We start from the raw sequence: 15,199 nt of genomic DNA on the forward strand, positions 1-15,199 counted from the left end.
CTCTCAGCAAAGGAAACTATCAGCAATGCAAAGAAAGAGCCTACAGAGTGGGAGAAAATCTTTGCCAATCATACTTCAGATAGAGCGCTAATCTCCAGAATCTATAAAGAACTCAAAAAACTCTACACCAAGAATGCAAATAATCCAATTGACAAATGGGCTAAGGAAATTAATAGACACTTCACAGAAGAAGATCTACAAGCAATCAACAAACATATGGAAAAATGTTCAACATCTCTAGTAATAAGAGAAATGCAAATCAAAACCACCCTAAGATTCCATCTCACCCCAATTAGAATAGCGATTATCAAGAATACAAGCAACAACAGGTGTTGGCGAGGATGTGGGGAGAAAGGTACTCTCTTACATTGCTGGTGGGGCTGCAAATTAGTGCAGCCACTCTGGAAAGCAGTGTGGAGACTCCTTAGAAAACTTGGAATGGAACCACCATTTGATCCAGCTATCCCACTCCTTGGCCTATACCCAAAGGACTTAAAATCAGCATATTACAGAGATACAGCCACATCAATGTTCATAGCTGCTCAGTTCACAATAGCCAGATTGTGGAACCAACCTAGATGTCCTTCAATTGATGAATGGATAAAGAAAATGTGGTATATATATACAATGGAATATTACTCAGCCATAAAGAATGATAAAATTATGGCATTTGCAGGCAAATGGATGAAACTGGAGAATATCATGCTAAGTGAGATAAGCCAATCTCAAAAAACCAATGGACGAATGATATCGCTAATAAGTGGATGCTGACACATAATGGGGGGTGGGAGGGGTTAGTGTTAGGGTTAGAGTTAGGGTTAGGGAGGGGGGCAAGAATGGAGGAAGGAAGGACTGTCGGGGTTTCCAGGACCCCCAGCCTTGAGCACGGTCAAGATGGCGCCTGACGCTGAGCCAAAAGCGGCCAGCTATACAGTAAACAACCAGCGAATTCCAATGATTGGCTAGTTAACGATGTGATTAGAGCATGCCCCCCTCGTTTACCTATTCTATACCTGCAGCTGTCCGCGTTTACCTCGTGTGCTCTCCCCTGATTGGTTGAAGTGTATATAAGCTTGATGGGCGGGGGAGTAGGAGAAGAAGCTGGAAGCTGAAGCTGAAGCTGAAGCTGAAGCTGAAGCTGAAGCTGAAGCTGAAGCTGAAGCTGAAGCTGAAGCTGAAGCTGAAGCTGAAGCTGAAGCTGAAGCTGAAGCTGAAGCTGAAGCTGGGAGTAAGAAGAAGCTGGGAGTAGGAGCAGAAGCTGGGAGTAGGAGCAGAAGCTGAGAGTAGGAGCAGAAGCTGAGAAAAGAAGCTGAGAGAGAAAGAGGCTGAGAGTAGGGGTAGAAGCGGAGAAACAGAGCGGCCGGAGCAGGCGAGAGTTAAGCAGAGGGAAAGAGAGCAAGAGAAAGAAAAGAGAGCGAGAGAAAGAAAAGAGAGAAGAAACTGAGAGTAGGAGTAGAAGCTGGGAGTAGAGGCGTGCAAGCGGGCGTGAGCCGAGCGGGAGAAACGAAGCGGCCGGAGCAGGCGAGAGCCGAGCGGGAGAAGAGTGAAGTGCAGGAGAGGGAAAGTGAACGAGAGAAAGGGATAGATAAGAAGGAAAGAAAGGAAGACTGTACGCAATAAACTTCCAAAGCTTCAGACGTTTGTCGTGTCTCTCTCTGCGGGCAGAGGGAGCACGATAAAGGACTGTATAGAGGGAAGGGAGGGGTGGGAGGGACGGGGGGGAAGGGAAAAAATAACAGAATGAATCAAACAACATTACCCTATGTAAATTTATGATTACACAAATGGTATGCCTTTACGCCATGTACAAACAGAGAAACAACATGTATCCCATTTGTTTACAATAAAAAAAAAAAAAAGCCCTATTTGAAAGATCTACCTTGTCCCATCTGTGCTACTCAGAGATAAAGGGACTGTGGGCAGATAGAAAGGGGGTGGTGATTGCTGTGGGGGGCAGAGGCAGCCTCAAGGAGAGGGGCTTTGCCATCTAGCTGCCCCTTCTCATGTGGATTCTCTCTCTACTGGAAACCTAGCAGAAGTCCCAGTTACATTAAGGATGACAATAGTTTCCTTGCAGCTGGGTCAAGGATGTGGAGCAACTGTTCTCCGAAAACATCTGGAAAGAGAGAACTCAAGGGGAGAGGGTGGGTACAGAAGGCAAGAGACATCAGTTGTAGAGTATCAGAGCTGAACAGGACCAGTCCTCTGAGGAAACAAAGGCACATAGAAGTAAAATAATTTTCTCAGAATCACATAGGAGGCAGTGACAGTGGATCCTCCAATGATGCTTTCAGCTTTGCATTGTGTCACCTGCCTAGGTCAACGAAGAAGCCATGGCTATTGTTACATGCACGGAGCAGAGAGAATGCTGACTTTCAGCAGGCTTGTAGGACAAGAAAGGAAAAGGCCACACCATGATACACACACATGTCCCCACACACTGTGTGTAGAAGAGGTGTGTGCCAGAAAGAACTGTACAGGCTATGCTGCACATTTATATGGAAGAAGATTGTTCAGGGTCTACATAAGACCTCGGTCTGCCCACTACTCAGGGCTGGTGGGGTCAATCTAAGGCTTAACCAGAGGAGGGAAGGCTTGGGCCTGTGTGTAAAGGAGATAGGACATTCTGCAGATCAGGGTCAGGAGGAGGGTGGAAGCCTCCCACGTAAGAGAAAAGTGTGGGAAACAACTCCAGGGCAGGTGAGGGTGCTGGTTTGTTGTCAGTGAGGACAAAGACCTGGGAGCAGGAGGGTTAAGGGAAAGTGATTGAGCCTGCAGCTGGTGACTGGAGGAGTCTGGGGCCTGGACATAGCCTGGCCACAGGAGTCGAGCACCTTAGGTGGAGGAGCTTTAGTGTGTATCGTGGGGGAAAGAAGTGGAGCAAAAGTAACCGCCCTGAAGCCGGCACAGGTGTTCTGTACTCTTGTTCTCTCCCAGGGATGAGGGGGTGGATCAAGTGGGAGAATCTGGTTCTGGAGGGTGGGAAGAAACCAACAACTCCCCTTCACCCCCACTGCTCCCAGACAATCTCCCTGCCTGGGCAGCAGGATGAGAGCTATATCATCTCCACTTCTCTGCTATTGGTCATTTACACTTTGGTACATATATACGTCACTGTGTAACCTCAGAGGTATTGGCAGTTGACGCCTTATCCTTAACTAAAGAATACAAGGCTTTGCTTCCAGTTAAGGGAGTTTCAGTCACCACGGGCAAGAGGTAAGGAACAATACTGGCAGTGATACTGAACATCCTGTGAGTGCTTACTCTGTTCCTGGTGCTCTGCTGGGTGATGGTTCATGGAATCTTCACAAAACTTCTTGGCGATGGAAGTACTCTTGGTACTGCCTTGGATGACTGGCATACGTGGCTTATTAGCTGAAGGTTGGAGACTTGTATATGCTCACAGAGCTAATAATAGTGTAACAGTGGTCCACTTCACCTTTTTGAATATAGCCCTTGCTGCTTATTTAAAAAGGGACATGTTTTTCTTTTCCTCTTCTTCCTTTCCCATTCCCTACCCTATATTATCTGTTCTCCACAGGGAGGGGATATCTGCCACAGGATGTAGGAATTGATATCTCCCAAATTAACAAGTGAATCCTAACAGCCATCAGGTTGCCCCAGGAACCCCTACCAGAGCACACTTTTAAAAGCCCTCTGTTTTCCCTGATGGGCAGAATCACAGCCTCCGGGACTGGAGTCCCCTGTATTTCTCCTTTGCTAGCAAAGTACTAAAACTTCTTTTGCCTTTTTCTTAAAACTGTGTCCTCATTGTTAAATTGGCATGAATTGGCATCTGGGACAAGGACCGAACTTTTGGTAACAATAGTTTGACACCAAAACCTGTTCACCTTATCAATTTTGGATGTGATTTTAGAGGCTCTGAAGTAAGTAATTTATCTGTGACCAGATGGCTTGACTATTTTTGAGACCCAGAGGACTGTCCCCTCTATCCAGTGGCCAGAGTGAAAACAAGGGTAGAGGGGAGGCAGGAGTCTCACCTCCAGCTAGATAGTGGGCCTTGAAGCCCTTGAGAAAGGCAGGTCCCCCTTGCTAGAAGGGTGATGTGGAAGGTCAGCTCCATCTCATTCCCCTGGAACCTAAGTGGCTTCTAGTGGGGGTGGGTATTCAGTGAAAAGCACACGTACCCAAAGAGCTGCTCCAAGTCCATCCTGCTGGATGAGATCTGAGGACAGGGGAGGGCCTAGAGGCTGCCTATTCTGGGCCCTGCCTATTCTGTGAGGTTGGGGACTTGTAGCATTGCTGTAACCTGGCCTCAGGGTCTGGTGGAGTGGAAGTGAGGTAGGGACCTATCCTAGGAGAATGCAGTTGTTCCATCTTATATGGAAATAAACATTTTGGATTCCCAATCATATCCCTAGGGTCTAAGACTGTGGTCAACAAAGTCAACTCCACAGTTTCATGTGCTCCAGGAAGGCCTTGGAGTGAGACCTACTCCATGTGAGGCCCCTGCACCCTTCCTTGCCTTTTCTTCACCCATGTGTTGGTTCTCTGGAGTCTCTTTGCTCTGAGGCTGAATAGAATTTGATCTGAGTAAGAGATAGGGCCTTGTGAGGGTGATTTTGTGGGTTGGGAGTTGGCCTGTGTGTGGGAGGTGGTGGGGACAAGAGTGGGGAGTTGAATATCCAAGAAGGTGATAGAGGAGGAGGTTTAATTTGAAGGATGTGACTTCTGTTGCAGTGAGTAGTGCCCCCTGCTGTCCACAGGAGAAACAGCAGCTCCTGCTTCCCATAGTCTCAGCAGGCCCGGCTCCTGTTGGCTTGGAGGTGACTGAAGTTACTCAGCAACCCCAGACTGCTTGTGTTCCTTTGGGGACCTCCATTGGATTCTGGCTCCTGGAGGGACGTGGTTGAATGAGGAAGGGGACCTGCAGTGTTCTTGTTTGGTGGGGAGCAGTTCTAAGGGACTGAGACCATTTTAGCCACCTGGAGGCCTATAGCTCCTGAGTCAGACCTCTAGCAAGACTGCATGCACTGAGGAACACTGAACAAGAACATCAAGGACAGTCCTGTAGGGAGAGGCTTGGACATGCACTGTGAACTCAGAGAACCAGGACACTTAGAAGACCCTGTGACTTGAGCAATGTGCAAGTACACATAGAGCATCTTCCTGTGCTTTGGGGAGGGATGGGTAGGATCCAGTAGCCTTCAGAGCCTCTGCTGGGTGGCTTTGTAATGAAAAGGATTTTGCATTCCCCACTTTGCTGGGGACATCTGTGGAGAGACTGCGCAGGGAATATGCTATTTTGTCCAACTCAGTTCTTTTCCAAATTCACTCCAGGGTATGTGGTAGGGTTAGTAGCACAGGCCTCCTTTCAGAGTCCCAGTAATTCTTGTATGTGTAGGGGGCTCAGTCATTGCAGGAAGAGGAGACCGGGTGTGCATCTGGTGAGGGCCAGGGACTTTCCACTTTCCACCCCTCCTCCAGGCTCTGTTCCCACCCACACATTGAACCCTTTGACCACTTGCTCCACAGGACTTTTATTCTGAAAGAACCAAGGCCCCTAGAGGCATTGGGAAGCTGAGGCTTGAGCTGGCCCTGACCCTTAACCGGCTCCACCCTCTGGGCAGTCTCCCAAGTCAGTGAGTTTGGGATTCCAGGGGAGGGGCTGTGCTGTCCTCAGCTCTCTCCCTTTATCCTCTGTCTTCAGCTTTGCTGGTCTTCAAACAGAGGTCTCTCCAGCTACTTCTGCTACTGTTGCTTGCACACCTGTGTGCTCCTTATCTGTTTATCCCTTGGCCTTGCATCTTCCATCTGCTTCCCTTTTCAGTCTTTTCTGTTCCTTTTGCTGCCTGTCTTTCCCAAAGTAGACACAGAGGCCAGGGCACTATTTGGAAGCTCCCAGCTTCCCTGGCACTGGACAAAAGTCTCACCCAGCCCCCTCCCTTTTCCCCAGCATGCTTGATGGAAGTATAAAATGGCCAGGATGCCTTCAGATGTCAGTAAGGTGGATCTGTGAGACCCTGTGTGGTTGAGGCCATGCCTCTGACCAGGTTCTGTTGAGTACATGAGGCTTTCTTGAGAATAAAGACCAAGAAACGAACAAGAAGTCTCTAACAGTAGAGTCCATTTAAACACTTGAACCAGTCACAGTTTTCCAAAAGATCCAGCAGGATAGAATTTTCAAGAACACTCAAATGCCCGTAGTTTATTTCTTAGATGGAAAATAAGAGGCCAAATTAACTATAGAGTGGAGATTAGTTACTCTCAAGGGTCCTTTCCCCTTTGCCTTCTTCTGCCATCCAGGAGGCCAGACCTTGAACTGGAAGTAGGGCCATTATTGGGCAGTGGAGTGTGTGAGAGAAAGGACTTTGACCTGGGGGCTGCAGGTTACCCATTAACATGGAGAGGGTTGAGGAGGGACCCACAGGGAGAATAGTGACTGAGATGGAAACGCTGACCTGGCACAAACCTGATCTGGGTTTGAAAGGGGCACAAACAAGAGGGGCCTGGATTGGCACTGTCTGGAGGGGCCTTGGCTCCTCTCGGGCTATCTGACCTTCCTGAAGACCTGCTTGCACACCGCATCCCTGGCAGTCAGTTCCTGGGGGTAAAGGAGAACAGTGAGGAGGGTTCTCAATAGCCGGAACTCCTTTCTCAAAGTCCCTGACCTCATTTAATCCCTCAGGATATAGCAGCTAAAGTATTTGATACATGGGGAATTGTATCATTGTTCCAAATTCTCAACTTTTCACCCCAGAGGAAGGAAGGTCGCTGGGTCAGGGGATGTAAAATGGTGGTTTCCATCTCTCCAGTTATGATTTGTGGGTGTTCATCTGATTTTTAGCCAGGACCCACTCTGTATCTTCCTCTGCCTACTCTTGCAAGTGCTCCCCCCACTACTTCTTTGGAGCTGGCAGTGAGGGTGGGTGGGGGCAGAGGAGTAGACTTTCTGGTTTGGGGCAAGGGGATGCATCCTTGCTGGAGGTCCCTCTCCCAAGCCTCACCCAACTTACCAGATGCAACTTTTCTCCCTCCAGCCAGTGTCTCCAGCCCCGGTTGGGGACCTCCCCTTTCTGCACACACACCAGATGCTCCTCCTCCCAGGTTACTATGGTCTATAGGGGAAGGCAGAAATAAAGGACACCCCAAAGACTTCTCAGCTTACTGTGTTCTCCAGCCCCTTCATTCTGAGACAGATGCTCTGATTTAGCAGAACTCCACCCCCTCCATTCCTAAAAGCCTCCAAGGGGGGCCCACAGTTGTCTACAGGGACCTTTCGGGGAGTGCAGGGGAGGAGGAGGATAACTAGGGGTGAAACTGGGGAGGATGTGATGAAGAATGGAAACTTTGTTCTCTAGATACTGCTGACTGACCAATAGAATAAAATGATGTGACGTACAATAGAAATAAAATGCCACATTTACAAAACAATTATAGGAGCCTTATTTGAAAAACTTAATTAATTAATTATTTTTGCGTATAATGGGGCCTCAGGCATGCAAGTCTAGTGATTTACCACTGAGCTACACCTCCAGGCCTTTTTGTTTTACTTTGATACGGGGTCTTGCTAAGGTGCCCAGGCTGGCCTTGAATTTGAGACCCATCTGCCTCAACCTCTCGAGTAGGTATGCTCAGAATTGCAGGAGTACACAGTCATACCCAGCTAACTTAAATTTAATGATGTATTTTATTTACTCTAAAATGTTCAAAATTTTATAATTTCATCATGTTATCAATATTTAAAAATTCTGAAGCAGGGTGTGGTGGCGCATGCCTATAATTCCAGCAAATTAGGAGACTGAGGCAGGAGGATCAGAACTTCAAAGCCAGCCTCAGCAACTTAGCAAGGCCTAAAGCAACTTAGGAAGACCCTGTTTATAAATAAAATATAAAAAAGGGTTGGGGATGTGGCTCAGTGACTAAGTGCCCCTGTGTTCAATTCCTGGTACAAAAAAAAAAAAAAAAAAGAAAAAAAGAAAAAGAAAAAATATATATACATATAAAATAATATATTTATAATAATATCTATATTTCTATCTACCTATCTATATCTTTCTCTCTCTCTATATATATATATTTTGGATATTGTTTTAAAATCCAGTGTGTATTTTGCACACATGGCATAATTCTACTTGGAAGCTCAATGTCAAGTGTGCAGAAGTCATATGTAATTAGTAGCTACTATACTGGACAGGGCAGAAAAGTTGTAAAGACTTCTTGATGTGGGAGTTGTGTGTTTTGGGGGCACAGGGTAAGGAAATAAGAAACATCACTGGGTCTCCTGGTCTGACTGGTTATTGCCATTAACAAAGACAGTAAATATAAAAGTGGAGTAGGTTTGGGTAGGAAGATAATGAATTCGAGTTTGACCTTGAGGCACACAAATGGAAATATTTTGCAGGCAGTTAAAAACATTGCCCTGGATTTCAGGAGATGGCTCTGGCTGGAGATGAATGTCAAGGACAGTTTACAGTAGCAGAAAGCTTGGGTGTAGATGATTTTGCCGTGGATGGTGCACAGGTAAGAGAGAGAAGGTCAAGAATAAAACAATGGGAGTAAAACCCCAGTTTAGGAGATAAATAGGGGGATATTGTTTGCAAAGGGGACCAAGAAGGACTCTGGAAGAAGTAGGGAAAAACAATAGAAGACTAGGGTTATAGAAAAGAGACTGAGGCTGGGGATATAGCTCAGTTCATAGAGTGCTTGCCTGTCAAGCACAAGGCCGTGGGTTCAATCCCCAGCACAGCAGAAAAGAAAAGAAAAGAAAAAAAAAAAAGAATATGCATTTTGGGCTGGGGTTGTGGCTCAGTGGTAAAGCGCTTGCCTAGCATGTGTGAGGTACTGGGTTCGATTCTCAGCACCACATATAGATAAATGAATAAAATAAAGGTCTATCGACATCTTAAAAATATTAAAAAAAGAAAATAGAAAAGAGACTGAGGTGACCCACAGTGTCACGGGATAGGGAATGAGCAAATGTTTGCTCATTGGCTTTCTGGGCCTGTTTTTTTTTTTGCCCTTTGGCTAATGATAAGAGGGAGAAGGGAAGAAGAAGGAAGGAATCAGGGGAGGGCAAGAATCCGCTAGTCACAGAGCCTGGTGTCCTGGGACCCTGTGGCCTGCTGCGATGGTCATTTTCCCTGGCTCTGGCGGCTGGGAGAAGACCCTTTGTTTTGGCCCACATTGTTAGGAGGCACCTGCTTGTCCTCCTTCTCCCCCACTAGCCCAAGAAAAAGTACCTGGCATTTTCGTCCATCCACGATCCTTAAGTCCTCCTCAAACTCAACTCCCACCTCAAATTCCATAATATAGTTGCGGAAGGTGCTGAGCGTCTTCACTACCATGTGGTCACCCTGATGGTCAATCTCCTTGTCTGGCTTCAGCAGCAGCACTATCTTCCGAAGGGCCACGTTGATGTCTGTGGGGGTTAAGTCTTAGCAAAGTACCTGCCACCCAGCCAGGCACTCCCCTGCCTGTAGCAGCGCCCAGGCCCTGTGGCTTTGAGCACTCCTTTAGTTGAGTCTGGCACTGAGGATTTACCCACCCACTGTTGGAATCTCAAGTAGGCTGCCAGTTGATAGAGCCTTTCCACAATGTTGGACCCCAGGGTGCCCCCTTCTCAGGGGGACCTAGAGGTGGTAAGGGAGAGGGAAGGGAAGTGAAAGAGGTCTGGGAGGGTGAGGTCATTACTTAGGGCCTGCAGGTAATCCTCCAAGTTCTTCTGGGAGACAAAGCGGTAGTAGCCAGTGAGGTTGGGAGGCATTGTTCTGCTGGTCAGGATGGAGATCAAGATTTCAGAAGAAACAGGAGACAGAGTGAAGAGGGAGAGAGTACTGACAGACACTGGTCAGTTCTCCACATGTGTACACACAGGAGGGTGGAAAGGTCCCCTGGCCAGGGTTTTTATAGGGCTGGGTCCTTTTGCAATAAGAGTCTCTGCTGGGCTGTCTCCCTTCCCCATGATGAGTTGGAGGCTGGTGCCTACAGCTTGATGGAAAGTCTGGGACTTGGCAAAATTGAACCTGACCTCAGCTTTTCCTGAGGAAGGAACTTGGGGCAGGATTTGGGACTGTCCATCATCTAAAACTTGAGTCTTTCCAAAGGTCAGTTTTGGCTTCCACTCAGTTTCTAGCAGGCTTCAGAACCCTCCCAGAGCCCTGAGGGGGCAGCCTCCCTCAGACACAGTTATGGCTGCCCTGACTGTGTCAGATAGGGATAAATTAGTTCTAGGAGTATCCTGAGATCCTGGGACTGAGTCAGGGATATTGAAAGGTAGGAGGGGAGGAGGAAGGCAGATAACCAACTGGCTAGAAGCCACAATGAAGAAAGTCCTGGAGCCCTAGCCTCACAGCTCCCTCAGATAATTGGTTGAATTGGGACCCCAAACTGGCATTCTAGGATCTCGGTCCTATAGGGTTGTACAGAAAGTGGCAGAGAAACTGGTTATCAGCATCCTGGTGGGTATTGAACTCAAGGTCTGGAGCAGGTGAGGGAGGGATCTGTCTGATTATTCAGGAGAAATTTATCTTCTTTGGCTTAAGACCCAAGATTTCCGTCTTGAGTTGCCAATGATACCATCGCCCCCAGTCCTTCAAAAGCCCATTTTTACCAGATGTATTCCCATAGTGGTGTGGAGGACCCCTGAATTATTGTGTGTGCCACCCCCAACTGCACATTTCCCTCTCAAACCTGCCAAATTCCCTGGCTTCAGAGTCTACTGGGCTGTTCTATCATAGTTTAAGGAGGGGAATTTGGAGGTAGAGTAGGTAGCAAAAAAAGCCACTGGTGAACTGTCCCAACAGGGGTGTGAGTGTTGGAAGACAGTGAACAAACATCTCACTCTTCCTCCAGTCCCAGGGAGCTTTGCATTGCCTTGCTGACTCTCCTATGGTTTCCTCAGAGACCTGGGCTGGGACCTAAAATGCTAGGTTTTCTTATGTTCAGACTGAAGGTTTTACTTAGCAGTTCCCAGAAGGCACACAGCAGGGACTTGCTGATGGAAAGGGCTGTGAAAAGAGGTTAATGCAGAGTTGGGGGTGTGGTGACGTGTACCGCCCCTCCAGGCCACCCTCAGGTCTCAGTTGATGCCTCCCTTTCCCATCCCTGGCTTCTAGCTTTTCCTTCCTCCTAATGTCCCTCTTATCTCCCATCCCCTCTAGGGCTTTCCAGTTTCCTCCCCAGCCCCCACAGTTCTTCTGCTCCCCCAAATTGCAGTCAGGGGAAGAAGCCCTAACACATTCTCCCACCCCTGCCCCTCAGTCCTATTGGTTCCCTCCCCCCTCTGCAGCACCTGGCACCCCCAGTCACCCGATTGGCCAGCAGCCTCATCAATCCTTGCCTGGCTGTGCTGACGTCATCCTGCAGTAGCGGGGATGGGTGGGAGTGAGAGTGAGGACGCTGGGCTCAAGAGGGAAGAGAAGCGACTGCAAGTCCCCCATCTCAGCCACTGAGACTGGGGTCTGCCAGGGTGCGCTTTATGGACTAACGTGGGCGGCAGGCTCCTTCCTGTCACTGCCTGCTGCCCTCCCCTCGTTGGAGAGCCCGGGCATCTCTCCTCTGAGGTGGAATTAGTAGGCTTGAGGCTCCCAGGGGACTGCGATCTCCTGGCCTGGCCCTGCCCCACATCCGCACCATGACCTTCCTGCTGCTGCCCCTTTTGCTGGCCTTTCTGCTTCCACCCAGCTCTGGGAACAAAGGTGAGTGAGGTGGGGGTGGGGGCTCTGAATGAAGGCATCAAGCAGAGTAATGTGGGGGTGGGGTGGGAAGGAGGTGTTGAGACTCTGGCACCTGACAGGTGTCCCTTCCTCTCTGACCATGCCCGTTCTTACCTATTTTCTCAGACCTGTTTCCTTTCCCTTCTTTCTCACTTCCCAAGGCAACACATCTTCCTCTCCAACCCATCTCTACCCATGTGCTTCTCTTGCCAGTCATTCTCCCATTTGGTTACCATTCCTGTCTGGGTGGTCTCTTGCTTCTCTCCTCTCCCACAATTTCTCCATGCTAGTAGATATCTCAGGTCTCAGAAGACTTTGCCTGAGGGGTGGTATGCGTAACTCAATGGTTCTCCTTTCCCACTGGGGTGTGCACACGGTAAGGGTGTGTGGCAGATCCATCTGGTTCTTCTCCATCCCATCCCGGGGAGAAACTGTTGGTTGCAGCTCAGTAATTCGGAGCACGTATGTTTTTGCGTGTTCCTCTGCATCCATACCCTATGCTTGCATCCGCTGGGCTATGGGTTACCAGAGCTGCCCTCTCTGGCAGACAGAAGATAAATTCAGCTGGGTGAGGCTGTCAGAGGGATGGGGAGGGAGGTTGGGAGGGAGCCATTGGGACAGAGGGTTCAGGTAAGTGGAAGGGAAGGAGAAAGGCAGGGAAGGGCAGAAGTGGGTGTGTGGGGGTGCCAAGTGAGTGGTGAGAAGGAAAGCTGAGATGGAGGAGAGGGAGGTGAGATGTGGGAGGAGGATAAGAAGGGGATGGAAAAGGGTAAAGATAGAGGCAGAAGAAAGGGAGGAATGAAAGGAAAATCAGAAAGAAAAGTGAGAAGAGAGGGGCACAGAGCCAAAGAAGAGTCAGAGAACCTAAGAGGGAGTGAAAGGGAGATGGTAGGTGACCAAGAGGGGAGCAACAGGGGAACAGGCTCAGGGACCAGGAGGGGTGAGGTCTGGAGAGGGCTCCCAGCCCTGCCTTTGCCACACCTCAGCCCTTCCTTCTGCTCTCTTGTCTCCTCAGGACCTTAGCCTGGCTCCTGAGCCTTCTTCCACTTCCTGTGCGGCCTTCAGTACACCATCTTGTGGTTTTCTCCTCAGTCATAGGGAAGGGGGTTATGGTGGTTCTCAGCAAGAAAGGGGCAGGCATTCAGATAGCAGGAAGTGCATTGGAGTGTAGTTGGAGGAGAGAGTGGAAATCAGGATTTCTTGCTCACCTCATGTTACTGTGGGTGAGGTTCCCTTTGGTGACTCAGTTTCCCTCAGATGATACATCCTTGCCCACATGTGTCTAGCTGATGTGCCATCATGAATGGGCTTTTAAATCTTGGGTGTTGGCATAATGGGATTAGATAGAACAAGCTGTGGAGGTTGGGGTTTGGGGGGTGAGACAGAGGGGGAAGGGAACATGCTGAGCTTCAGTTTCCCCCAGCTCCTCGCCAGGCCATGGGAGACTGGTCCTGTGAAGGAGATGTGATTTCAACTGAGTCTGGTAGGAGATGGGAAGAAGTGAGTCTGACTGAGTCCTACATTTATCCTGAATTGGCTGGTGGATGAAAGGGAGAGGGCTGGGGTACACAAGAATTGGTATTAAATCATGGGTCTGTATTAATTAGTATTAAACCTGGGCTAGAGATGTAGCTCAGTGGTAGAGTGTTTCCCTAGCAAGAACAAGGTCCTGGGTTTGATCCCCAGCACAGCAAGAAAAAGTGGGGTCAAGGGAGTGTGGGGTTTGGAGGCCTTATAGAGGACATAGATATGTGCTGGTTGTGAATGTTCTCTTGGGTGTGGGGATGGAAAACAGGGAGGGGATTTGGCATGTTTCTAGGCCAGCTCTATAATCCCTTAGGATGTTGGCTCTGCTGGGTCCAGTCATTTGGCATTGATTCCTCTGCTCCATCCCTGCCCCTCTCTGTCCCCCTCCCTCTGTCCTATATATCTTCTCTTCTTTCTTTTCTTCCTCTGCTCTGGGAGAGTGGCCTGAGGTTGGGGTCTGATTGGGAAAAGTGCAGAATGGAGGGATCAGTATTTAAATGAGGTTTGGGGTTGGGGGTGGGTGGGAGGATAAATAATCTGAATCTCAAGAAACTTCTAGATTTTTTCCTCAGTCTTAACTCTGCCTGTAGCTTATCCCTTCCCTTTCCCAGGGCCTTCTGAGGGCTCACTACTGCTTCCTGAGTTCCCAGTCTCCACTCCTCTAAACATAGGAGGTCCCTAAAGAAGATTCTCCATCTCTAACTATGGTTCCCAGGGGAGATGGTGGGTCCCCTTCCCCCTAGGGCAGGCAGTTGCCATGGAAACAGTCTATCCTGCCTTGGGAGAAGGCTCTGATCTCCCACAGACCTTCTGACTTCTGTAGTTGATTTCTTGTCTTCAGTCCTCCCTTTTGTAAGGTGCTTCAGCAGGGAGAGGAAAGGGTGGATGATGCTGGGGTATGAGTTGCTGGGTGGGTAAGGGTTTAGGTGGGAGTGGTGGTCCTGCTCACAGGTGCTTCCTCTCCTTTCCCTGGGGTGGGGCCAGCCAACAAGCACAAGCCATGGATCGAGGCGGAGTACCAGGGCATTGTCATGGAGAATGACAACACTGTCCTGCTGAACCCACCGCTTTTTGCCTTGGATAAGGACGCCCCCCTGCGCTATGCAGGTAATTGGGGCTGGGGGTGGCAAGGCAGGGGCAGAACAGAGAAAAAGTGGGTGGGAGATCAGAGCACGAGGGAGGTAGGGAAGATCCTGGGAGTGGGAGCAATGAGAAAGTGAGGAAGAGTCCTGGGGAAGATGGAAGTGGACTCAAGGAGGGGCATGGGCTCCACTGAACAAGGAGATTGAGTAAAGGGTGCGACAGTGGGTCATGGGCAGCCAGGGGTTAAACACATTCCAATTTTGCCAGAACTCAGGCCTGGTGGCTCTGAGAGGCTGCTGTTTGGAAAAGCTGGGGTTGGAGCTGTATATTTGATTGTTGATGCTTTCCCAGGGGTTTGGGAGGACAGATGGTACTGGACCACCTGATGTGTCAGTGTCAGTGTGTCTCAGGCGGGGAGGTTGAGGGTGGGGAAGGAGAAGTACCAGGTATTGCAGGAGCCTCACCCCTTCTCTTTCCCACTTGGCCAGGTGAGATCTGTGGCTTCCGGCTCCATGGGTCTGGGGTGCCATTTGAGGCTGTGATCCTGGACAAGGCGACTGGAGAAGGGCTGATTCGGGCCAAGGAGCCGGTGGACTGTGAGGCCCAGAAGGAGCATACCTTCACCATCCAAGCCTACGACTGTGGCGAGGGTCCTGACGGGGCCAACACCAAGAAGTCCCACAAGTGAGGAAAGCCTTTCCCCTGCCCCATGTACTGTGTACCCCCCACCCCAAGCCCCTTACCATCCTCTGTCTATGTGTCATTGAAAATCCACCCCACCACCATTGTTAATAGGGTTTAAGGACATTCAGCATGGCAGAGTTCACTGGGATCAAATTCTTCTTTTGCCTCTTATGAGCTTGGACAATTTAGCTTTTCTGGACCTGCTTTTCCTTATCTGTAAAATGGAG

The 15,199-nt window shown here is 49.2% G+C and overlaps 2 protein-coding genes across 2 annotated transcripts in view; one reads left to right on the plus strand and one right to left on the minus strand.

The window, feature by feature from the left end:
* Positions 1-6,073: 6,073 nt before the first annotated feature.
* Positions 6,074-9,827, minus strand: Rbp5 (retinol binding protein 5). Its single transcript, XM_047550749.1, has 4 exons — positions 9,655-9,827; positions 9,204-9,382; positions 6,978-7,079; positions 6,074-6,565 (listed from the first exon to the last, which is right to left on the minus strand). Exons 1-4 carry the CDS (start codon positions 9,725-9,727, stop codon positions 6,512-6,514), a joined length of 408 nt encoding a protein of 135 aa, XP_047406705.1. The 5' UTR covers positions 9,728-9,827; the 3' UTR covers positions 6,074-6,511.
* Positions 9,828-11,336: 1,509 nt separating this feature from the next.
* Clstn3 (calsyntenin 3) overlaps positions 11,337-15,199 on the plus strand; it is a 30,153-nt gene continuing 26,290 nt past the window's right edge. Inside the window, exons 1-3 of the mRNA XM_047551736.1 lie at positions 11,337-11,660; positions 14,190-14,312; positions 14,777-14,972. Coding sequence (XP_047407692.1) covers positions 11,597-11,660; positions 14,190-14,312; positions 14,777-14,972 — 383 coding nt within the window. The 5' untranslated portion in view covers positions 11,337-11,596. The remainder of the gene's footprint in view (positions 11,661-14,189; positions 14,313-14,776; positions 14,973-15,199) is intronic.

This window comes from Sciurus carolinensis, chromosome 4 (assembly GCF_902686445.1).
Source record: "Sciurus carolinensis chromosome 4, mSciCar1.2, whole genome shotgun sequence".
NCBI lineage: Eukaryota > Metazoa > Chordata > Mammalia > Rodentia > Sciuridae > Sciurus > Sciurus carolinensis.